Source organism: Megalobrama amblycephala, linkage group LG17 (assembly GCF_018812025.1).
Source record: "Megalobrama amblycephala isolate DHTTF-2021 linkage group LG17, ASM1881202v1, whole genome shotgun sequence".
NCBI classification, from domain to species: Eukaryota; Metazoa; Chordata; class Actinopteri; order Cypriniformes; family Xenocyprididae; genus Megalobrama; species Megalobrama amblycephala.
This window is the reverse complement of record NC_063060.1, coordinates 7,172,884-7,199,911: the sequence shown is the minus strand read 5'-3', so window position 1 is coordinate 7,199,911 and position 27,028 is coordinate 7,172,884. Positions and strand designations below refer to the sequence as shown.

The following is a 27,028-nucleotide window of genomic DNA, read 5'->3' as shown; positions in this document are numbered from 1 at the left end:
ACAAAGCATTTAAGTTGGACTATACACTTTTATTATTATAATATATATATATATATATATATATATATATATATATATATATATATATATATATATATATATATATATATATATATATATATATATATATATATATATTTATTTATTTATTTTTTTTTATTTAAATCAAAAGACAAATGTACAGTGATTTGTTAGGGAAGATAAAATTAATCATTCTTGTCACCTAAATGTGACAAGAAGCATAATTCATTGTAGTAAAACATGTAAAAAAAACAATTTAAGTTGAACTCTCATTTCTAATTTCCAAAGCTTTGTCTTATTTAAGGAATAATGTAGCATAATCTGGGTGATCTGTAAACCCTTTGGAAAAATTGTTAGTAATGCAAAAACATAAGTTTAAGGGGAGTTCTCTGATATGCTAGATGTAACTTTTTATTTATTGTATTTGTTCATATTATTTATATACAATCTATGAAGGCATCATAGGTGAAATCTTGACCTTTGTAAGAAAACAATGCTGAGAAATTTTAAAGTCTACCAAAATGCTGCTAAAATGTTTAGTTACAAAGTTTAATTGCTGACCCATTTTATTTGTCACCAGTCAGCTAAAATGGTTCACTGACACATATTTTGTTGGTTTCCTTTATTAAAATAACAAAATTCAAGCTTGAGTTTACAAAAAATGTACACTGTGTGAATGCAGAATCCTTAAATGTGCACAGACACTCAAACGCACTTCATTCTCTCCATGCATTTTAAAATTAGTTACACATAAATAATACAAGCGGGTCATAAAGAATGTTTAGTTATATACATTTTTAATAATAAAAAAAATATATTACAAAGTAGTTTTTTAAAAATATATTCATGTTTATGTTTTGTTCTTATTTTAAAACAATGTTCAACAACACACTCACACTTTTCAGCACTTTTAATACAATATTATACATCCAGTAAGATTAAATGCGTTTCTCTGTCTACAATTATGACTTTGCTGTACAGATTCGCGTGCCCAGTTTAGTTTTTATTTTGTTCGCGTCGCTTACAGTGTAAACGCTGTGCGTGCGTAAATGCTCGCGTGAGGATGCGCGTGCGGAGATCCGCCACCTGAATCACGCGCCGCAAGAGCGGCTATAAAACATCAGCCCTCGCGTGATGTCGCCCTCATGTCAAGAGGTTATTCCATTTTATTGCCATTCAGGATGATTTGTCTTCGTTTCAAATAGTCTTAATTCAATTCAATCTTCGGCTGTATGTGGATTTTGGTGAGTTTTCTCTTCATATGTTCGTATTTGGTGTAGGACTGTGAGGTGATATTGTAAAAAAGCTTTTATTGTGTCTCAGTTTGTTTACACTTCCACGCCTCCTTATTCTGTTCCCTATGGTTTTTCCACATGTTTAAAGCGGTTTTCCAGAAAATAAAACGGCTCGTTTTCAGTGTTGAGATATTTGGACAATGATTCCACCTGGAGACTGTCTGTATGCTGGAAGGAAAAGGAGAAAACCTGTTCAGAAACAGTTGAGTATTTATCATTTTACTGTAATGACACATCATCAATACAAATAACGAAAGCAATAAGAGAAAGGTGTCATCTGATAATATTTATATTTTTTAATATTTAAATTATTAGTAGTAGTAAAATTGTGGTCACATTGTACTAACTATTAATTAAGACTTTTGCCTCAATAAACTCCTAATTATTGCTTATTAATAGTAATGCAGTTGTTTGGATTATATGTTAGGTATTGTAGGATTAAATTATGTAGAATATGGTCATGCAGAATAAGGCATTAATATGTGCATTAAAAGTAATAATAAACAGCCAATATCCTAGTAATATGCATGCTAATAAGCAATTAGTTAATAGTTAGTATTGGACCCAAAGTGTTACCAAAGATTATTAATGTTCATTTAATGTCATTTCTTGTTCATCTTGACATGATTTTTTTTTTTTTTTTTTTTTTTTTTTTTTAATTGACAAACCATCAATACAAATAACAAAATCAAGAAAAAGGTGTCACTGAAGATGTGTAAATTATTATTATTATTATTAGTAGTAGTAGTAGTAGTAATAGTAGTAGTAGTGGTAATAATAATAATTGTTTATTTAATGTTGTTTCATGTTCATTTCAAGGCTCTTTATGTGACTTTTATTGACAAAGTGTCAATGCAAATAAAAACAACGAGAAAGTCACTATTAACAATAAATATTTATTATTATTATTATTATTATTATTACTAAATAGTAAATGCAGATAATAGAGTTTCTGTGCCATTTAGTCCTGTGGATGCCACACAGGTTTGAAATGTGACATTAAATGATAGTTTGTATCATCAGGAAACCAGAGAAAGCAGGTGAAAAATCGAATCCGTCCAAGCGTCACCGTGACCGTCTGAATGCAGAGCTGGAACGGTTGGCGAGTCTGCTGCCCTTTAGTTCAGAGGTCATCTCCAAACTGGACAAACTCTCAGTGCTGAGACTCAGCGTCAGCTTCCTGCGAGTGAAGAGCTTCTTTCAAGGTAAGAAGGAAAGTTTCCTTGTGGGTTTCCCTAACTGTGAATTCCTACATTGCATCATACTGTACATTGCTGGCCCACAAACATTATTAGAATGCTTTCAAATAAATGCAGCTTAAGTTGATATTGGTTAACTGACCTGATTTGACCCAAACATCTTCATCTTTGTGTTTCACTCAAGCATATGCTAAAATTGGATTTGTCTCTGACTCTTTAGTCTCGTTGCACATTTTTACATAATTTTCAGATTGTTGCATGGTCACTATTTATTTGTTTTAATGTATTTGGATAATAGTAGTATGTGTATGTGTGTGTATATATATATATATATATATATATATATATATATATATATATATATATATATATATATATATATATATATATATATATATATATATATATATATATATATATATATATATATATGCCAACTATAATTGGCAAAAGTGGCAAAAGTTTATGGAAAACATTTCTGAAATGTTCTTCCCACATGTTCCTTAGAAAGAAAAAAAATGCAAAGTTGGTGGCATTATACAACTCAATTGAATTAAAATGTTGTTCTCATCTGATAGTGTCGGTGCAGTTAAATCAATAATATCACTTGTAAACTTACTAGTTTTTAACATTTATTTTCTCCTCAGCTCTGTTAATGTTTCATCAAATTTTTCTCAATACGTGGAATCTGAATTTAAATGGTGTTATGAGGTCACGAGAGGGCAGTTCTGGGGCCAGTTGCATAAATAGCCACAAAGATAAGACTATGTCTTAAGAACTTATCTGACCAACTAGGAATTAGTAGCTAATCAGTCGGATTCCTACCTATCTACCTTTATATGTAACTGAATTAAAGTTATGACCAGTGTTGAAGAAAAAAATGAATGACTAACTTGTAAATGACCAGTTTAAGGAGTTTACACAACTGGCCGCTGTGTGTATGAGTTTCCAGGTGCCTTTGGACATGGTTTGGTATTTGGGATTTTGGGTAGATTTCAGTTCCTACTTTAGATAGTGAATGTCATAACTGTCATGAATACAGTCATTTATAATTCATGATCCGACCCTGAAGAACTTGAACAGTCACGGATCTCGGTTTGTGCCAACCTTGATCTTTCAGTTCAAATAAGATTGATGTGTGCATTATGTTCAAACATTGGCATTTTAACAAATTCATCTTCTCAAGGCCATTTGTGGTTTTTGTCTGCTCTCATTTTCAGCCATAAATTATAGTCGAGGGCTTGACAGTGTAGAAATATATCAGAAATTCTAGCCAGGTTTGAAGTTACAGTACTTAAATATGAACTGGAATGTCATCAAAAAGGGTTTAATGGAAAAGTTTTCATTGTTACAAGGAAAAAACTGTCAAGTTGAAGAATTTGCTTTGCGAAACTAAAGGTAGAAATGATTTATTTAATGTACAGTAATTTAATATTTTGCTAATGATTAAAATGAATCTAGCAGAACCTCATATTTATCTGACACTTTCCTGTTGTTCTTTCTGCTTGTGGAGTTGGGTGGTACAATCAATGTCTGTTGGAAAGACAACAATATTGTCTCATTGTTTCATGTTGTTCCAAACCACTATGACTCCCTTTCTTTTGTGGAACACAAAAGGAGATATTTAAAAAAAAAAAAAAATTATTTATTTATTTTTTTTGTCCATATAATAAAAAGTATAAAAAGTAAATTATTCAAAAATTCATCAATATTCTTCAAAATATCTAATTTCATGTTCCACAGAAGAAATGCACATTTGGAAATTGTCAGTTCTGGGTGCATTATCCCTTTCATATTGTATGTGAATTCAAGTTTGCCTAAGTAATTCTCCTAATTTCTCTCCTCTGAGCCTGTGCCTGTCTTGTGAGTAACTCTGCATATTGGTTGTGCATGACCATGGCCGTGTTTGGTCCAGACACATTGTCTTTTCATTTTCCACCACAAGTCTTAAAACATAGCGGGAAACTCTGTGAAAGCCTTTGTTGGTCCAACACCATTTTTAGGGGCTTGTTCCTTACAATTATAATCAAATCACGTCTCACTGCCAGGTGAATTCCAACATATTTCCAGGCCTCTCGGGATGTGGAGGGTATAAACGGATCTCACAAACTTTGATTTATTTCCTTTCAGGATGAATAAATGTTTGCTAATCAGTGTTGGGGAAAGTTACTTTTAAAAGTAATGTTACCATTCCAAAAAACTAACTAATTGTGTAACTTATTTACTTTTTATGGAAAGCAATTTTACATTACTTTTCATACTTTTTCTCACCTGTGCTGGACTTGCTTGTTTGATTTTTAGTAATAACAAAATTTTTGGCAAATGTATAGGCCCTTTCACACCAAAATTAAAATGAATAAGCCTTCAAGCCCTGGGTTTACTTCGTTTTTTACACGTACACACATAGTCGAACGCACAGCCTTGCAAAGTATACTTCACTTGACTCGTACGCGTACACAGGCGTTCGACGCATTCAGATTTGTACAATCTCTCACCACAAGTTACAACCCATGTAAACATCTTTGTATTCTTTCATGCTAGAGTTGTACAATTGATGGTACTTTCTAACCTCTTCCCACAATCTCTCGTTTATGTAGGCCTCCATTGTCACTGTAACTTGCATGCGTTCCGGTCTGTTCTGTTCATGCAGGTTTTCTTCAAATAGCTTGTGAATCGACGCCCCCAGGGCATGGTTGCCATCTTGTGGACAAACTAATTACTTTAAAAAAAAAAAAATTAAATGTGCATATGTGACCTGTGCGTAAAAAGTATGCATGGTTACAAAAGTACGGCGGTGCGCATACAGTACACGTGTACTCTTCTGATGATGAAATTCGTGTCATGCACGCTGTACACTGGACCCATACAATCAAATGCAAATTCACGCCTGAACAGTTGAGCGCTGCTCAAACAAACCATTCAGCCGGTGTTGCCAAGTCTGGGTTTTCCCATGAAATTGGGCCACTTTTACACTGTTGCAGTGGTTTTTTTTTTTTAGTATGCAGGTTAAAGTGCCACAATCCCTGGAACTGTATTTTTCTTTTTTTTCTTTTTACCACCTGGAATGCGATTTTTACCGGGGAACACGGGATGCAATTGGGCTAGTTTTGGGCAGGTTTTAAATACGCAAACCTGGCAACCCTGCTTTCAGCTGCGCTGCCATTCTGGATTGCAGAAGTATCGGACACAGGAGAAGAAAGTTCAACACTTACTTCAGTAATAAAAACATGATGAAGAAGAAGAAGAAGAAGAAGAAGAAGAAGAAGAAGAAGAAGAAGAAGAAGAAGAAGAAGAAGAAGAAGAAGAAGAAGAAGAAGAAGAAGAAGAAGAAGAAGAAGAAGAAGAAGAAACACAAATGTTTTGTTTATCTAAAGTCATTTTTACTTATTAGTATGGTCGAATTGGATCAACAAAGGTCAGCAGTAAATACATTAGTTAATAAAGGGAGATTAAATACATAAAGTGTTTTGTGTAATTTAATATTTTTAATTATTGCAGGTTTGTGTAATATTCTGAGTTTGTGTTTCACTGTTTTCATTTATTCATTTTAAGGAATACTTAATCTGTTTTTGTACAAGTGAGATGAGTAAATGCATGCTCACATTTAGTCTAGAACTACAATAACCATCATGTTTACACAGTGCATTGACTCATGATTTTTCTCAACATGGGGACAGGAGCTAAATGGGCAATTGGGAGTCAATAAATTGGGAAAAAGTAACTTTCAATACTTATTTGAAAAAGTAACTCCGATATTTTTTGTAAATTTAAAAGTATTATGTATTACTTTGCTTGTTACTTAAAGTAATCTGATTATTTAACTTGCGTTACTTGTAAAGCATTACCTCAACATTGTTGCTCATTAAGTGCTTGCTAATGCAAATATCACCATTATTGCTCAAACTTAGGATTAGTGATAGTATTAAAAAAAAGTATTAAACTTCAGTTTATAACTTGTCCTGCATCATTGTAATTAACATGAGCATAGGATCTGGTTCATGTTTTATATCCTTTCTTATTTTTGTCAAAGTGAAGTCACTAAGAGTGACACCTGAAGGAAAGTGTTTAATGATAGCACACATGCAGTGTTTTTGCCCACACCACTGCTTCCAGTTCCAGCAGCTTCTTGCCACTGACAACACTGCATTAGACACACACATGCGCTCTAAACCAGCTCACAGAGGGTCCTAAGAGGATTGAGAGCTGCATTACACTAATGCCTCATGATAATGAGACTAATGGTCATCGTGAGCTTAATAGTTCACTCGACTGGTTTAACGTTAAAGCTGATTTGCCAAACTGTGCATGATTTTTTTATAATGTATACGATGCAGCTAATTCATGAACCTATTAACAAACAGCCTCCATTCAACATTTTATTTTTAATTTCAGCCATAAATGTGCTGTGTATATGGTGCGGTTTATAAACTTTATACTTTTTTTTTTTTTAATAATTGTAAAGGAATAGTTCACACAATTTAAATTTGTTATTGCAAATCTAATGATACATTTATTTTTGTGTTTGAAACAACAATTTTCCTTTATATTTCTTAAGAATAAGGTTATAAAAAAATGCAAATTAAAATGAATACACAGTTGTGGTAGATCCTTTTTTTTTTTTTTTTTGCATTTATTTACATACTGAATTGTTATTGGTCTTTCATAAATTCATATGACCATCAATAGCTGTTTTACACTGCTTGGATTTTGTCTTTATTCTCAGAAAACAAGACAGTGTGTAATGAAACGGCATTTAATTAGAGTCTAAAGCCTGAGCTTAAAATTTTAACACTATTTTAAGCACTATTGTTTCCTTCAGGAAATGTTTATCTGCTTTGAAAGTTAGTTGCAGTGTGTGAATAACAACTTAAACTGCACATGAGGGAGTAATTGAGATCCACAGAGAGAGAAAGAGTGTGTGTGTGTGTGTGGGATGTTGAAAAGAAGGGGGTTATGGGTAATGAATGCTCCACTGGCTCCTAGGGAGTGTTTGCGTGACTGCAGCCTGGCAAAATCCCCGTCCTGAGAGAAGCACTAAGAGGGGGAAGATGCAGATCAGCTTTGGTCCTTCTGTTTAGATGATTCACAATCCACTTTTAGTGGCTGCTATGAATGTTTGATAACCACTTGATTGAGTGCTTTTTACATTTTCGGTTTTTCCAGTAATTGACCAAGCTATGTTCTAAAAATCTACAGCTTTATCAATGAATAAACAGTTTATTCTTTCATATTTTTTTAATCTTCTTTGCATTTTTTTTTCAGTTCATTAAATAAATATTGTGTAAAATGTGTTTACATTTTTGTACTTCTCATTTGTGAATGTCTCATCACCTCAGTTGTTTTAAATGATACAATGTAAATGACATTATGATTGTATTTTCCCCCATTTTTTGGATAATTTAGAAAATAAGTTCTGGTTTCCAAGTATCCAATCCCAAAAAATTTTTTTTGCTTATGTTGCTCTTTCATAGCTTATGAGAGCTTTAATTGTTTCATTTAATATCAACCTTTTTTTGTATTTTTTAATTGTATTTATTTATTTTTTTGTTTGTTTGCTCTGGGTCAAAAAATGGACATGCATGACTAAATATAGAGCTATAAAACTGATATGTACACTGCTGTTCAAAAGTTTGGGTTTATTCACTGTTTTTGAAAAAAGTTTCTTATGCTTATCAATACTGCATTTATTTGAATTTAAAAAAAAATACAGTAAAACAGTAATATTGTGAAATATCATTACAATTTAAAATAACTTTTCTATTTGAATATATTTTAAAATGTAATTTATTTCTGTTATCAAAGCTGAATTTTCCACATCATTACTCCAGTCTTCAGTGTCACATGATCCTTCAGAAATCATTCTAATATGCTGATTTGCTGCTCAAGAAACATTTCTTATTATTATCAATGTTGAAAACAGTTGTGCTGCTTAATGTTTTATTAACATTATTAAACTTTTTGAGGTAATAAAGGTAATATTTATATTTGAAATCTTTTGTACCATTAAAAATGTCTTTACTGTCACATTCTTACTGAATAAATGAATAAAGATTTCTTTAAAAATAAATCTTACTTTTGAATGGTAGTGTATAAAACATGGACCAAATAATTCAGTCTTTCAAGAATTTGATGGGAAATGTTTGAATTTTTGAGATCTTACTTTTAGATTTTATATCTTGGCAAATCTGAGCGCAGTTTGAGACATTGTGATATTCAGAACCTCTAGAGGAGCGAAATCATTTGTGATTTTTCTTTCATATTTTTTGTCAGTATATTATGACAAATTTGTCATCAGTTGAACACAGGGATGACAGCATCAGGCCTGATTGGTCTTCATGAGGGAATGATGTTGGCTCTGGTGCCCTTCCATACGGAGTATCCAGTATCATTTTTCCTGAGAATTCACAGTTGTGCAGGCGTTTGGCAGCCACCAGACCCTCCTTGGCAAATTCTTCTTGCGTGCAGATCAGGAAAATTCCATCTCGCGTCTCTGTCCTGGAAACATTCCTCTGTTTGTTTTCATCATGTGAGAATGTGTGCTTGAAGCTGATAAATGATCCGAGCGTCCAGCATCATGCATGTGCGCGAGTCTCCGAACATCTGTTTTAGCATGGGATTGAGGATTTCCCCCTCCCTTGCATGAGAATTCCCTGTTCTTAGTTATACCTTGAATCAATCATTTATCTTTGTTTACGTTGTGCTATATGTGCATATAAAGAATGCATGTAATGTTGTTTAATTCCCTCATAATTCGGTCACCCTGACCATTCAAACAGCTCTTTTTGAATGGTCAAACAGCTCTTTTTCTCATTTTTGTTGTCAACCAGAAAGCGGTTCCCCTGCACACAATGTCGTGCGAACAACTGGTAAAAATGACCCAGATACGTCATAAAGCAGTTTGCCGTTAAGCTTATTCTGTTGCGTTACAACTGCAATATGTCTGCATGACATGGCGAGTACTTTTGCAAATCCTTTATTTTCTCCTCGCACACATTCAGCCCCCTCTTTATTTTAAACTGTTTTTCCACGCCTGTTATGCAGCTTGGAGACAGACAATCAGAGATATTTAAAATATTTACTAAATAAAAGACATTGTGCTTTGTGTTATTCATTATATGCAATTTAGGGATTGGAAAGCATGTTTTAGAATCAATATGCAATGCTCAATAAAACAGAATTTATAATAAAAGTCATGTAAAACAAGACTGTCGTGAATAATTGTGCAAACAGAGCCATTTGCCAGCAGTCTAATGCATGATCTCATGCGAAGACTGTTTGCAAACACAGGTTCTCTCATACCACAGCCATTAGTTCACAAAAGGCACAAGTTGACCCCTCTTTAGTAAGGTTAACCCAAGTTCAGATGGAAAGCTATTGTCATTAGTGCTAGTGATGTTGAAATAATCTGCCGTCAAAGTGCATGTGCCTCTGCAGTGGTCTGTTATGTTTGTGTCATGTGACCAATTGACTGGAAGACAATTTTCCTAAGGGTATAGAAAGACAGATAGATGCACAATCTACTGTTCAAATGTTTGGGGTCAGTAAGCTGTTGCTGTTCTTGGAAAGCAATTAATACTTTAATTCAGCAAGGAAGGAATTAAACAATTTGATTGTGAAAATTCAGCAAGGAAGGACGCATTAAATTAATTAAAAGTCTATTTTGTTCTAAGAAATGTTGCCTCGGGGAGCATTAGAGACTTTCAAAAATATTATAAAAATTCTTACTCTGGGAGAGAGTGAGTTTTCATTCATGTTTAAATTGAGCGCTGGCCCTTTAAGAGCCTGTAGTATAGCAGGGTTTGCGTGACTAGTACACAAGAGCCTGACCTCAGAGGGAAGCCAGTGAAAATGATCTGTCCATCAGAGCTCAGGAGACCAGCAATGCACAAATGAGTCTACTATAAGCCGTCCCTCCTCCTTTCTTTTGTATTCCCTGCTCGCTCTCTCTCTCACACACACACACACACACACACACACACACACACACACACACACACACACACACACACACACACACACACACACACACACACACACACACACACACACACACACACACACAAGGTGAAGTAAGTGTATGCAACTCCATTACTACACTGCATCCTGCATTACTTCCTTACACTGCATCTATGAATATGTATTGCGTAGGGGAGGGGGCTAAAGTAATCTTTCTGAGTGAATTCTCCTCTTTAATATTTTTTATATATATATAGTACAGTCCAAAAGTTTGGAACCACTAAGATTTTTTATGTTTTTAAAAGAAGTTTCATCTGCTCACCAAGGCTACATTTATTTAATTAAAAATACAGTAAAAAACAGTAATATTGTGAAATATTATTACAATTTAAAATAACTGTGTACTATTTAAATAGACAAAGTAATTTATTCCTGTGATGCAAAGCTGAATTTTCAGCATCGTTACTCCAGTCTTCAGTGTCACATGATCCTTCAGAAATCATTCTAATATGCTGATTTGCTGCTCAATAAACATTTATGATTATTTTCAATGTTGAAAACAGTTGTGTACTTTTTTTTTTTCAGGATTCCTTGATGAATAGAAAGTTCAAAAGAACAGCATTTATCTGAAATACAAAGCTTCTGTAGCATTATACACTACTGTTCAAAAGTTTGGGGTCAGTAAGAATTTTTATTTTTATTTTTTTGAAAAGAAATTAAAGAAATGAATACTTTTATTCAGCAAGGATGCATTAAATCAATCAAAAGTGGCAGTAAAGACATTTATAATGTTACAAAAGATTAGATTTCAGATAAACACTGTTCTTTTGAACTTTCTATTCATCAAATAATCCTGAAAAAAAAATATCGTACACAAATATTTTGTACAATTGTACACATTAAATGTTTCTTGAGCAGCAAATCATCATATTAGAATGATTTCTGAAGGATCATGTGACACTGAAGACTGGAGTAATGATGCTGAAAATTCAGCTTTGCATCACAGGAATAAATTACTTTGTGAAATATATTCAAATAGAAAACTGTTATTTTAAATTGTAATAATATTTCACAATATTACTGTTTTTTACTGTATTTTTAATTAAATAAATGTAGCCTTGGTGAGCAGACGAAACTTCTTTTAAAAACATTAAAAAAATCTTAGTGGTTCCAAACTTTTGGACTGTACTGTGTGTATATATATATATATATATATATATATATATATATATATATATATATATATATATCCGTTTTATACTCTGGATACAAAAAGACGCTAGTATAGAATGAAAAATGCTAGGGGAAAATGAAGCATGATTTTTCTTTTTAATGCATTGTTTTAGAACAGAATAAACCTGAAGTATGCATTTAATGAATGTATTTCAGTGAAGTCATGTGTCTTTTGCACGTGATGGGCCTGATATATTGTACTTTTTGATAATACGTTCACGATGTGGTTGTCAATGTCAGAGGTTTAGTATGAAGAAACATTATAAAACATGTGGAAGTGCTTTTCATAAAATGACTTATTAAACATTCATCTCAAGATTCTTTAAATTCACTTTTGTAGTAAAGAAAATGTCATCAAGGGGAGCATCTGGTACTCACAAACAAAACTATGGGTGCTCCAGAAGGAGAACAAAATAGCAAAAATGATAGGTGGATCCTGTTTTAAAGCAAGAAAATTCATGTCCAGGCACTCGCATAGTTTGAAAGGTAAAAAGTCCTAATTTTCAGTCCAATCAGTCCAAACAGGCCTTCATCTGACGTAGGAATTTACTTTGTAAATTCGGTTGGAGATTTTTGCATTCACATTAGGCTAAAATGTCTTTGTTTAAACATACTAAGTTTTATATAAGAAATGGCATTGGACATTTTAGTACTTTTTGTCCTTCATGTGCTGTAATGAGAGGGATGTTATTTTTAATGTGTTACTGCTGAGTGGCTGTTGCAGTTGTCAGTGCATTTGTAATTAGTTTGTCAAAAAATATCAACTCAATATTGTTTACAGCTCAATTTGATTTGGGGATAAGCAAATACTCTACAATAGACATGATCTCTAAGCAATACTTCACATTAATGTTTATTAATGCAAACAGTTAAAGATTGTTTCAAGTTATTTGTGTACTATCTAATTAATATTTATGAGCCTTTTATTGTCACTCCATGAGAGTTAACAGAATTCGTACAATGACAGAATTATCTTTTTTTTTTTCCTGTGAACTATCCCCTTAAATGTGCTATGCTTGAACTTTTTGAGAGACATTGAGCAAGGAACAAAATTAAAAGTAAGAGGGGAAAAAATTTACAGAGAGTCCATTCTTTGCTGCATAATATAGCTAGCGCACAAACACACATCTGCTCATAAATCTAACCTCAATTGTCAAGAGCAGATCTGTTTTTTATTTCCATCCCCTCATCAAAACAACCCAGCAGTGAAATGAGCTGCTTTTAAAAGCCATTTCTGCCATTTTGTGAAAAGTAGCTCATTCACCTGCAGGTTTTAGCTTGTTTGGCAGCAGACGTGAAGTGAATGAATGGAGAATGAGTCTTTAGAGAGGAGATGATGGAGATTTCCATCATGTAAGTGAGCTCATGTAAGTTTTTGTGGAGTGTTTGAATGGAGTGACAGTTTAGCAGCTCGAAACATTACACGTGCCGTCAGCCCCTTCCTCAACTTTGTTGAGTTACACTGCTTTAGGAATACAGGACTCATGATGGAAGATGTAAAGTTTCCTCTTCCTCTATTGTCCCATTTGTTATATTCGTTCTTAAAGTAACCCTATTATTCTTTTTTGAATATTACCTTTCATGTAGTGTATAATATAACTGTGTATGTCAATGTGAAAGGTCTGTAAAATTTCAAAGATCAACTCGCAAGACAAATGGAGTTATTGTCTCCCCAAAGAAAGAACCATTTCTGAACTGCCTGAAACGAATCGTCTGTAATTCCAGTTTTACTTCCTGCATGAACCTGTGAAGGTCTTCATTGGCTGCCAGCGAACGACGTTTACTTTGACCCGCCGTCAAACACTGTAGTTGTAGCTGAGGCCTGGAAGAGTTTGGTTTATGTTGTCCACATGAAAATATGTTTTCTGTGCTGTGAAAGCAAATCACTTTGATGCACTTCCAAAGGATGAGGACTTGTGCTCAAATTGATACGGTAAAACCGAAACCATAATTACTGTTCTTATCACTCTGTGTATACAAGTTCTGAGGAAGCCTCCAGAGCTGAAATTCAGATGGTAATGGACGATTCTTTCCCAAAAATCACTGTAAGTGGTAGACCAATCACAACAGACTGGGCCATCTGACCAGTGAGAGAACAGTAGGCTCATGGAAAGGAAGGGTTTAAAGAGACTGAATCTTTGAACAAATCATTTCAGAAGGTCCCCAGTTCCTGGCTGAGCCAGGTGTCCTTTCTGTGTGAAGTTTGCATGTGCTCCCTGTGTCAGCGTGGGTTTCCTCTGGGTGCTCTGGTTTCCCCCACAATCTAAAAACAGGCAGTATAGGTGAATTGGAGATGCTTAATTTTCCGTAGTTGTGAATGCATGTGTGTGAGTCCCAAGCCATGTAATGGGGATGGTTGGAAAGACTCGGCGAAAAATCATCACCAAAAAAATTCATGGACAGTCTCTTTACATTGCTTTGGAAACATTCTCAACCAATTGTGAAATTGGAAAAGCGCATCCAAAATGGATTGACTGAGAGCTGATGCTTAATGAAAAAGAATAATCAGTGGGATTTGTTCTTATGAAGCTGTGATTGTCTTTGTTTTTGAGACAGAAGAGTTTCCTATTAAGTCTTTGTTTAAAGAATTTCAAAAATTCACTGTAAATGTTAATTAATATTTTTATTAGCATAATTTGATATCATTAATGTTTATGCATAGGTTTATATTTCTATTTCCCTGAGACATGTCAATGGTTCTTTGTCTTATGTGCTCTTTTTCCTCACAGCGGTCCAAGAGAAAGAAAATCACAGAAGTGATGCCTCGATCCCTGAGCACACGAAAGAGATTCTGCCCCATGTTGTAGAAAGTGATCTTCTCCTACAGGTGCAGTAGCCGTTTAATTCTACTCTAAACGTCCTTCACTAAAGTTCAGAAATTGTATAATTGTCACAGAAATCTGAGTTTAAGTCATAGGTTTAGTCATGCCACTAGCATGCAAAAATATTGACACATTCCCACAATAATCAGTTTCTTTGTGTCTTGTAGTCTCTCTCTGGATTTGCACTGGTCGTGAGCTCAGATGGTGTTATTTTCTATGCATCGTCCACTATCGTTGACTACCTGGGATTTCATCAGGTAACCATCAAATGAAAACCTAAATGCATAGGAATAATGAAATGGTTATGATCTAAAATAGCATGTAACTTGTCCAAATGCTCACATTTATATATTTTTTTCTTTTTACTTTTTATTTTATATATATTTTTTATTATTATATTAATTTAGTGCTGTCAAAATTAGCACGTTAACACATGAAATTATTTTTTTCAGTTTAACACTTTAAAAATATTTAACGCATTTAACGCAGAATCCGCTTTTCCGTCATAATTTTGCTAGCATTACATTATATGATCAAACTCTTATTCATGCATATGCTTTTAAACCGTTCAAGCGCCACAAGACAAACAAGAACACACTGTCAGTGAATGTGCACAGAAAGACGCGCTCCGGCATCAAGTTCCGCGCTTGACAAAAACACTAACACACAGAATTATGCCAGAATGCCCGTTTTGTCGCATATCCTCATAAGAACTGTCTTAAATGAGCTACAGTAACACTGACTGGCGTCATGTGATCTTTACATGACCACACAGAAGGGAATAAAGAAACCCGCTCTTTCGTCTGAACACTCTCGTGCCCCAAAAGACACCACCTTGCCCCGTGTGAGGCTCGAACTCACGACCTTCAGATTATGAGACTGACGCGCTGCCTAACTGCGCCAACGAGGCATGTGCTTTGGCTGGGGTGAGCGGTGAAGGACTAGCTTCCAGATCAGCTGCCATTCGGTGTAGTTCCAAAAATACTGCTCACCCTCAGCTGTTGTATCAGGATAACCGAGCCGTCTAAGGAGCTGCGTTCAGGTCGCAGTCTCCCCTGGAGGCGTGGGTTCGAATCCCACTTCTGACCAACATAACATTTAGCTGTGGGCTCAAGCTATAGTCATTAACCCTCTGGCAAGATGACCCAGTAATACATTCATGTTGACAAAAGCAAAAGGGAATAAAGAAACCTGCTCTATTGTCTAAATGCTCTCGTGCCCCAAAAGGCACCACCCTGCTCTGTGTGGGGCTTGAACTCATGACCTTCAGATTATGAGACTGACACACTGCCTAACTACGCCAACAAGGCATGTGCTTTGGCTGGGGTGAGTGGTGAAACACTAGCTTCCAGATCAGCTGCCATTCAGTGTAAATACTGCTCACCCTCAGCCATTGTGTCAGGCGCTGCCTTCAGGTCACAGTCTCCCCTGAAGGCGTGGGTTCGAATCCCAATTCTGACAAACCTAACCTTTGGACCCAGTAATACATTCATGTTGACAGAGCATGGTATTTCAGCTCACGTTAGTATTAAATAACGTCTTATATGAACTTAATGAAATTAGATGCGCATCAGAGCCACATCATGTTCGGCAGCAGCAGCTCTTAAAGTGACAGTAGCCTAATAAACCAGTTGCTGTGATGTCTGTCATTAATGTTAATCAAAGAACAAAGGTAACAGAGAAAATTGTAGCTTTAATAAGGATTCATCTATATTTAATTTATAATTTATGCAGTGAAGACTGTGAAGTGTTTGATAACTTTATTCAATTTCTGTATATTTCCTCCCTGTTAGACAGGCAGGAAGGCCACAGGTATAATAGGACATTTATTATAATGGGTTTATGTGAAGATTGTTTTAAAAAAGATGCCAAAAAAAAAAAAAAGATGCCATTAAACAAATATGCAAAATATACTGTCTTTAGGAGAGTAACTGAATTTGGAGAGTAACTGTGAAATTAATACAATATAAAAATATTTAAAGTCCAATGTTTTTAATCAAGATTAATTACAGAAAAATATTCATAGTTACATTATATAGTTACATTGTTTTACATTAATAGTTACTTTTTTATCGATTGACAGCACTAATTATTATATTATATTATATTATATTATATTATATTATATTATATTATATTATATTATATTATATTATATTATATTATATTATATTATATTATATTATATTATATTATATTATAATGTTAGATGTGATGTTTTTTTTCCACATTTCAATCCTGCTGTGAATGTTCACTACTCATATATTTTTAAAAGATTTAATTAATTTATTATGTAAAAGGGAGGGTAAATCTGCCTATTTAGCTTTCATGCATGACAATCCAAAAAAATCCAGTATGTTACCCATTTTACCTTTTAAAAACAGTTCTCAAAAAAAGTTCTCCTGTTTCATCAGAGAAATCTAAACAAAAATCATGTGTGGTTATGTAAATAACCATGCCATCTGTGCAGAAGTATGGCATGTTATAGGCCTGGAAAAATAGTTAAGATTTTTTTCAATCCTTGGCTAATTTAAGACTTTCTCACAGCCTTCAAAGGGTCAGGCTTCTTCGGCAAACAAACCTTCTCTTCCAAGGAGGACATTTGATTGGATCCTCATTGAAACTGTGATAGTTTGTCATGAGATGGTTAGTCATCAAAGTGTGCTGAAAGCCGTGCATGTCCCACAGTGGAAAGTAAAGGGAAGTTTGAATATTTTAGGCAGGGTTTGTTGTTTATGAACAGTGGGTATGGTCGTGTGGGCTGGGAATTCAGGCTTTTGTTTTATTGTTCTTCAGTGTAGAGACATGTCTGTCTGCATGCAAGCAGCCCTGGTGTCACGCAACAAACACATGGGGCTGTGAAATGAGATTTGTGGTTTCAAGCATAAATGAAAAAGCAGTTAGAAGATTCTGAGTGCTAATTTAATTTTTTTTAAATTATTATTATTATATATAGTTTTTAATTTTATTGGCCTTTATTAGATAGGATAATGTAGAACTGATTCGGCAGTACAGGCATAGGACATTCTATCTACGACTATCCACGCATTACAATAACGACTGAAAACAAAATCAACATTGTCTTCGACACTCTCTCAGCCCCTCAGAGAGGACCTTGGGCAGCATAATGACCAGGCCATGAGAGCAAAGAAATAAAAATCAGAGAACAGGGATTAGATAAGTGATTTAATACAATATGAGTACAAATAGGCTACATCAAGAGGAAATGTTGACTTTCCGATAACGGAGTGCTGCAAAAGCTCAAGTTTAATCTTATCCAGCGATCTCATAACGTCATGTTCAATTGACATCTGGGCAAGTGCGGACAGTCTTTCTTGAAAAATCTAAAAGGAAAGTCACCTAATAGTAACTGTTGTATAAAATCAATAGGCTCAATTGTGCTAATATTTGGGAAAACAGCACTCTATATCTCGTTATAAATATTAAAAACAAGAACTTGCACAGGAACATTTTTTGCCCCATATACAGTAACTTGATTTTTGGGGGCCATTTTTGCCCCAGGCCCCCATTAATTTCCAGGTGGGAGGCAGGGCTCATTTTTGAGTGTAAGGGGAGGGAGGCACCTTCTGTTGCAAGGCCCATTTTAAGTGAAATGGGTGAAACTTAGCAAAGGCTGCTGGCGACATGACCTAGGTTGGACTCCTACAAGGACAACAGCTCTTAATACAGTATAGTCCAAAAGTTTGGAACCACTAAGATTTTTTATGTTTTTAAGAAGTTTCGTCTGCTCACCAAGGCTACATTTATTTAATTAAAAATACAGTAAAAAACAGTAATATTTTGAAATATTATTACAATTTAAAATAACTGTGTACTATTTAAATATATTTGACAAAGTAATTTATTCCTGTGATGCAAAGCTGAATTTTCAGTATCGTTACTCCAGTCTTCAGTGTCACATGATCCTTCAGAAATCATTCTAATATGCTGATTTGCTGCTCAATAAACATTTATGATTATTTTCAATGTTGAAAACAGTTGTGTACTTTTTTTTCAGGATTCCTTGATGAATAGAAAGTTCAAAAGAACAGCATTTATCTGAAATACAAAGCTTCTGTAGCATTATACACTACCGTTCAAAAGTTTGGGGTCAGTAAGAATTTTTATTTTTATTTTTTTGAAAAGAAATTAAAGAAATGAATACTTTTATTCAGCAAGGATGCATTAAATCAATCAAAAGTGGCAGTAAAGACATTTATAATGTTATAAAAGATTAGATTTCAGATAAACACTGTTCTTTTGAACTTTCTATTCATCAAATAATCCTGAAAAAAAATATTGTACACAAATATTTTGTACAATTGTACACATTAAATGTTTCTTGAGCAGCAGATCAGCACATTAGAATGATTTCTGAAGGATCATGTGACACTGAAGACTGGAGTAATGATGCTGAAAATTCAGCTTTGCCATCACAGGAATAAATTACTTTGTGAAATATATTCAAATAGAAAACAGTTATTTTAAATTGTAATAATATTTCACAATATTACTGTTTTTTACTGTATTTTTAATTAAATAAATATAGCCTTGGTGAGCAGACGAAACTTCTTTTAAAAACATTAAAAATCTTAGTGGTTCCAAACTTTTGGACTGTACTGTATGTTGGCTCTTACACTAGTCTCTGTCCAAAGCTCTGACATCTGTCTGCTTATTAATCGTAACCAAAGCAAATGCATAAGAATAATTGCATGAATTATGAACTCATTTGACTATCTGCCAGGAACCTCATGATCTAAAATGGTTATGAAAAATGTTTTACCAGTAGTTGAAGGGACAGAAAAGGCTCAGCAAGGAAATTTTGATGAGTAATGTTTCTAATGTGGTGTAACATAAAACTGAATTAGACTTTTGTTGTTGGCTGTGAGACATTTGGTCATTGCATTGTGTGTGGCTCATATAAGCGTACAGGTCAATGCAGTAGTCGATAACAGAAAACACACTGACGTGGGAGCTAAAACCCTTAATAAAATGTTCTGGTTTTGTGTTGGTGTGCATGATCTTTTCTGGCAGACAGACGTGATGCATCAGAAGATCTTTGATTATATCCATGTGGCGGAGCGACAGGAGTTTCAGAGTCAGCTCCACTGGGCGATGAACCCTGGCCAGCAAGACAACGGTGTGTGTATAATTACCATTAACCCTATATAATACACTGCATATAACTTTAGAGGACCTGGAATACTGCACAAAACTATTTTTTATAACTTTTTAAACTATTTTTATGGTGCTTTTGCATCTATTTTGAAGCTTATAAGCTCCAGCTGTCTCATTATAATTGCATGGAAAAGACTATAGTAAATTTCACTGCATGCATCTGTCAATACTGACTCGAGTCATGTGTTTCTGAACTCTGTCTTGTGTATGTGTGTGTTCTAGTAGATGAGGATGTTGTGATGGGTCATATGTACAGCGCTGAAGAGCCTGACGGTGTTCCTCCTGAACTGTCTCCGTTCCTTACGCGGTGCTTCATCGCTCGAGTACGCTGCCTGCTGGACAGCACCTCTGGCTTTCTGGTCAGTCATGAAATCACTCAAAATATTCAAGCTCAGTGGGTTTATATGGAGTTAATATTGTGCCATAATTAAACAAACAAATCCAGCATTTTGCAAACAAACACGATCTGCTTTGCAAAGGAAACTCGACTCAACTATTGAATTGTATTTGTATGTTCTTGTAAAGCGCTTTGAGGTGCAACTTTTAAAGGCGCTATATACAAACATTATTATTATTATCATTATTATAAACACATGTTTCGTATGGAGTTTCTTTTGTGTCTTTTTTACTCAAACAAACATTGTGTTTGAGAGTAAAACTAATTATTTTGTAATTAAAAATATATATATATTGCAAAAAAAGTCTTCTTAAGGCTCAAAAATAAAGAAGTTGATAACAGAATTATTTGCAGTGCGTGTAAATCTTTGAAAACCTTTATTTTTCCTTGTGCACTTCGAGAACTTTTCATCCCAAACCCACACATTTTGCTCTCTTTTCTGCGGGTCAAAATATTTTGCTTGCGAGGTGAATAGGTTTGCAAGCTGAAAAGTTTTGCAAGTTGAAAAGTTTTGCGAATTGAAAAGTTTTGTTTGCATGTGAAGCTGTAGCTCAGTGGGCGGTCTCTACCAACCAGGATGAAAGGCATTTTTCTATTGGTCACCCTCAATTGAAGTGACAAGTTGGCCACGCCCACTACGGTTTCCAGCCTCTGCTGCTGCCACCGAGAAGATAAGAGAAGCGAGAATGGCGAGCAACAGGTCGTTTACTGGGTAAGATAACTAATTTAATATCATAAACGCAGTGACAAGTGAACTGAACGATTCTCTCTTCTTATGCTGTCCCATTTAAATACTTAACGTTGGCTAGACCAGTCTGTAGTTAGTGTTACCGTTGACTAGATTTTATTAACGTTAGCCAACACTAGCAGCCAGAGCCACCATTAGTAACGTTTGCCGTGTGGTCGATGTCCAGTGTTGCTAGCTGAGCTGACATTCATAATCACATTTGGATTTTCTCAGCGTAAAGGTTGACATAATGTGGTGTAATACTACAAAAAACATTATAATCATAACCTTTATCTCCATACCAAAATCCCAGATGGCCAGACAGTGATTCATCTTTTATAAATCGTTAAAATATTAATGTCTGTGACGCTGTGACCATGGAGACTGTTGTATAGACTGTAAGTATTTTAAACGTGTAACTTTAAAATGATAAATGTTTATTATGAATAAATAGCGCTCATAAACGGCCGCGGAGATGGCATTCTCAAGTCAAACTAGCCGGGGCTTGGACCCAGAAACGGCGTTCCTGACGTCACGAGTTAACAAGCGGATATTTTTACCCCAGAACCTAGGCCCAACTCTACGAACATCGAAAATAGTGCCTCTCAACCTTTACGCTGAGAAAATCCAAATGTGATTATGAATGTCAGCTCAGCTAGCAACACTGGACATCGACCACACGGCAAACGTTACTAATGGTGGCTCTGGCTGCTAGTGTTGGCTAACGTTAATAAAATCTAGTCAACGGTAACACTAACTACAGACTGTTCTAGCCAACGTTAAGTATTTAAATGGGACAGCATAAGAGAGAATCATTCAGTTCACTTGTCACTGCGTTTATGATATTAAATTAGTTATCTTACCCAGTAAACGACCTGTTGCTCGCCATTCTCGCTTCTCTTATCTTCTCGGTGGCAGCAGCAGAGGCTGGAAACCGTAGTGGGCGTGGCCAACTTGTCACTTCAATCGAGGGTGACCAATAGAAAAATGCCTTTCATCCTGGTTGGTAGAGACCGCCCACTGAGCTACAGCTTCACGTGCAAACAAAACTTTTCAATTCGCAAAACTTTTCAACTTGCAAAACTTTTCAGCTTGCAAACCTATTCACCTCGCAAGCAAAATATTTTGACCCGCAAAAAAGACAGCAGAAAAGAGCAAAATGTGTGGGTTTGGGATGAAAAGTTCTCGAAGTGCACAAGGAAAAATAAAGGTTTTCAAAGATTTACACGCACTGCAAATAATTCTGTTATCAACTTCTTTATTTTTGAGCCTTAAGACGACTTTTTTTGCAATATACATATTTTTTTAATTACAAAATAATTAGTTTTACTCTCAAACACAATATGTTTGTTTGAATAAAAAAGACACAAAAGAAACTCCATAGTTTCGGGGCTTCTCTCGAGAGACTAGTGTAAATTGACCCATAGCAAAGCGCCATCTGCTGTTTTGGAAGAGGAAGTTGCTCAACTGCATTTGTGAGAAAATCAAGCCGAGAGAAAAAGGCAAGTGTCTTACAATCATAACAGACAGGTGTGCGGATGTATGCACTAGATTTGGTATTTGTTCAAAGGTTACATGCCATTTGTAGGATGGTTTGTATTTGTGAAATATGATGTAGGCTCATTTATTTATATTTGTAAAACACAATACATATATTTGTTACTCATCTGTGTTTTCGCTCAAACTGACCTTTGTATTTGCACATCACTTTCTGTTTGCTTGCGAGTCGAGTTTTCTTTTGCAAAGCAGATCGTGTTTGTTTGCAAAATGCTGGATTTGTTTGTTTAATTATGGCACAATATTAAGTCCATATTTTTATGACCTGTTTTAGTTCAAACTCTGATCTTAAATATAGAATGAAAGGATTCGTTCACTTCAGAATTTCCTGAATTTCCTGGCATGAAATCAAAATGGACAATTCTTGTTTTTTTATGAAATATTGCAGTATTATACTTCATATATCCCTGTGCATCACTATTTTTTTTTTTTTTTTTCAATTAATGTGCCCTCATAATCTTTACTCAAAATGTCTGCCCCTCCCTCTCACAGTGACATCTCATCTCTTCTCTGAGAACATGTTTACTGGCACGATTGCGGGACAACCTGTCACTCGTATGAGATCGACCAATAGCAAACCACCACCATCCAATCAATTCCCCATGGACAAAATCAAGTCCCGCCCTACTTTTATTTTTCTTGTTCAAGAAGCCGTTTCACTCGGATATACTTCACAAAAGCCAATTGCAACTTCCGTTTCATGCCAACTTTACGGTTGACAAGCTTTAATTAGAGGCCTCAGACCTTCCCAAATGTACATGTTGCCATACACTCAGTCTGTCTCGCTCTGATTGGCTCTCGTCTCCTGTAGAACATGCAGTTTCAGGGCAGCCTGAAGTTCCTGCAGGGTCAGAGGAGGAAGACGGACTCTGGAGCTCTGCTGCCACCCCAGCTTGCTCTGTTTTGTGTGGCTGTTCCTATAGTACTCCCCTCTGTCACGGAGCTAAAGATGAAGAGTATGATGATGAAAGGCAAACACAAAAGCTCTGGCAGCAGGTACACATTCTGTCTGTCTGCTTGTCTATGCATTTACATTTTTGCATTCAAATGTTTTAAATTTTCAACCATTTAAACCAAAACTTGTTATATATTTTATCCATGTGGAAGTATTACATTTTTTAAATGAATTTTTGTAATGAATTGTGCACAGTAAGAAAGTAAATGAAAGTACAATGTTGGTACCATAGTTCAGTAATGGTCACAGATGGTTCTACTTTTGAGATTCTTTTGAATTTTCTATTCATCAAAGAATCCTGAAAAAAAAAAGTTTCCAAAAAAAAAAAAAAAATGTAGCAGCACAACCTTTTTCAACATTGATAATAATAAGAAATGTTTTTTTGAGCAGAAAATCAGCATATTAGAATGATTTCTGAAGGATCATGTGGCTAAAGACTGGAGTAATGATGCTGAAAATTCAGCTTTGATCACAGGAATAAATAACTTTTTTAAATATATTCAAATAGAAAACCCTTCTTTTAAATTGTAATGATATTTCACAATATTACTGTTTTTACTGTATTTTTGATCAAATAAATGCAGCATAAGAGACTTCTTTCAAAAACATTAAAAAAATCTTACCGACCCCAAACTTTTGGACAGTAGTGTACAGCGGTACCGAATGATTGCCATGTTGATGTACTATGGTTTTTACACAGTACTCAATCATAGTAGTATCCAAAAACATAGTACTTTGTGAAGGACATAAAGATGTACACAAAACAAAATGTAATTTGTGAGTAGAAACTGCCTATTAATCAGTTTAACTTGTACCATTTTCAGTGATAAAAGGCAACAAGTTTCCTGTGGCTCATTTGACAGTGAAGATGTGCTACGTGTTAGCTGGACAAACACATCGGGTCATGATGGTTCATGGTCAGCCCTGGCCAACAGAAGGTACAGAGGAGAGAGCTGCAAAACCCAAGATGAGCCGCTCAACTACTGTGTTTCCCCTCTGGGTGTCTCTAGGTTGCAGGCTGTTGATGCTTCTTGGGACACCCGCTGTCCTGTTGCTTTACGCACGGACTCCAGTGAAAACTACCTGCTACCTGGAAGCTTCTATAAACACGGCCATTCTGGAAAATTACGAATTGGTTGCAACACAGAATTGCAGAAAGTGGAAGGTTATTGCATCGATGGGAAGGTGGAGAGAAGGTACATGACGCAGAATGAATGTTTTAATATGCTTCCTGAAGCGGCAATTAAGACAGAACAAGATTCTGACTCTGAAAATGGGTGTAACACATACGGGACGCTCTGGCGCCCTGAATATGCACAGGTGAAAACTGAAGCTGAATATTATGACTATTGTACTTCATATCAAAATGGCAAGGCTGCCGTCAGTGCTCCTATCAATGGACACAAGTATCCGTGTGCAGGAGTCAGCAGACCTCTTAAGTGTGTCCTGAACAAAGACCTGAATCACTCTGACATGCCGATCAGTAGTCAGGACACATTTGTGTTTGCAAATGCCTCCGTGGATCATAAAAGCTACATGCAGCATGATATCCGGAGTCGCAACTTGCTGCACACAATTAAACGAGAACCTGACGACTCTCCACCTTGGTGTAATGATGTTAGTCAAGGGCATGTGCAACAAAATATTACTTCATCTTGCACTGTGAATGCTAGTCTACACAAAGCAAACCCATATGTTTACATGTAGTGACCACGTTAACATCGCTTATCAGTTATAGTGCTTGCAAGGTGTAGAGATATCTTCTTCTTTCTGTTCTTTTAATTCAGCCCAAATTGCTTAATGTAGAAACATTTTTGTTGATAATTTCAAGTCTAATGTCTTAGGTGTGTCTGAAATTTAAAGCTGCCATAGAATTGAAAATTTTATTCACCTCGGCATAGTTAAATAACAAGAGTTCAGTACATGGGAATGACATACAGTGAGTCTCAAACACCATTGTTTCCTCCTTATGTAAATCTCATTTGTTTAAAAGACCTCCGAAGAACAAGCGAATCTCAACATAACACCGACTGTTACGTAACAGTCGGGATCATTAATATGTACGCCCCCAATATTTGCATATGCCAGCTTATGTTCAAGGCATTAGACAAGGGCAGCCAGTATTAACGTCTGGATCTGTGCACAGCTGAATCATCAGACTAGGTAAGCAAGCAAGAACATGGCGAAAAATGGCAGATGGAGCAATAATAACTGACATGATCCACGATATCATGATATTTTTAGTGATATTGTAAATTGTCTTTCTAAATGTTTTGTTAGCATGATGCTAATGTACTGTTAAATGTGGTTAAAGTTACCATCGTTTCTTACTGTATTCACGGAGACGAGCCGTCGCTATTTTCATTATTAAACACTTGCAGTCTGTATAATTCATAAACACAACTTCATTCTTTATAAATCTCTCCAACAGTGTGTAATGTTAGCTTTAGCCACGGAGCATACTATCAAACTCATTCAGAATCAAATGTAAACATCCAAATAAATACAATACTCACATAATCTGATGCATGCATGCAGCATGCGTGACGAACACTTTGTAAAGATCCATTTTGAGGGTTATATTAGCTGTGTGAACTTTGTTTATGCAATGTATATAGAGTTGCGAGCTTGGGGCGGGGAGCGCAAGCATTTAAAGGGGAAGCATCCTGAATTGGCGCATATTTACTGATGCCCCAAAATAGGCAGTTAAAAAATGAATTTAAAAAAATCTATGGGGTATTTTGAGCTGAAACTTCACAGACACATTCAAGGGACACCTTAGACTTATATTACATCTTGTGAAAAAGCGTTCTAGGGCACCTTTAAAATTAAAATTTGAAAATCTCCCATTGGCTTACAATGAAAGAAAGTTTTGCATTTAAAATCTACCCAGATGGATGATGTTGTTTCCATCTCAGTTTTTATGCGCATTTTGAAGTATCGCATCAGAAACGAGTGATGGAAACGCAAAATTTAGAGAAGAATTTTTTTTTTCAAAAAAGTTTTTACGCTCGCTTGTGGTGTTTTTTTTTACTTGTGCATAAAAGAGTTCATGCGAATAATGGAATCTATTGTCATATTTACATGCTGAATTGTGATTTCTCACCAGAAATCAAGACAAGTGTCATGACAACAACAAAGCAGCTTTATAGCAGCATTTAATTTATACCAAATCCTGAACCTACTGTAAACCTATTATTTTTTTGCCTTGCAAGCAGTGGTATTTCCCTCAGGACATACAAAAGTTGTTAGAAAAGTTATATAAGATCATTTAATCAGACTGTTTAATCAAATACAATACTCAGGTTGTCTTCAGATATGTTTTTGAGAAGATGTTTTGTATTTTGTCACTTTTAGGTACAGATTTTGGACTTGCATATATGTCATATTCATGAGGTAAAAGTGTGTACAGACAAATAAAGATCATATTGCATTTTAGATTTTGTTTTTATGTGTTTTTTTTTTTCTTTTGTATCATGGAATTATTCATTCATATTTATCTTTTTGTGGTAAGTAGTCATTACTAAGGAAACATGTTTGTATTCATGCTACATGGAAGGAGCTTTATGTTTTGTACAGCCTGTTGTCACATTCTCATACTGAATTTACCTTTGTTTAAAAAATTTGTTACACAATTTTATGCTAAACTAACCCATACAAAGTATATAGATTTATAGATATAAACATG

The 27,028-nt window shown here is 35.0% G+C and overlaps 1 protein-coding gene and 1 non-coding gene across 3 annotated transcripts; one reads left to right on the top strand and one right to left on the bottom strand.

Moving 5' to 3' along the window:
- Window positions 1–304: 304 nt before the first annotated feature.
- Window positions 305–25,295, top strand: ahrrb (aryl-hydrocarbon receptor repressor b). Of its 2 annotated transcripts, none has more exons than XM_048164880.1 (9): window positions 305–1,265; window positions 1,405–1,518; window positions 2,340–2,521; window positions 14,434–14,531; window positions 14,694–14,783; window positions 19,561–19,666; window positions 19,930–20,063; window positions 23,197–23,381; window positions 24,165–25,295. In XM_048164880.1, exons 2-9 carry the CDS (start codon window positions 1,457–1,459, stop codon window positions 25,045–25,047), a joined length of 1,740 nt encoding a protein of 579 aa, XP_048020837.1. In that variant the 5' UTR covers window positions 305–1,265; window positions 1,405–1,456; the 3' UTR covers window positions 25,048–25,295. The 2 variants fall into 2 exon arrangements, with proteins under 2 accessions (XP_048020837.1, XP_048020836.1); XM_048164879.1 differs by having other exon boundaries at window positions 19,927–20,063.
- Window positions 15,363–15,436, bottom strand: trnam-cau. The gene has a single exon. It is a non-coding gene; the product is annotated as a tRNA-Met (tRNA).
- Window positions 25,296–27,028: the final 1,733 nt, after the last annotated feature.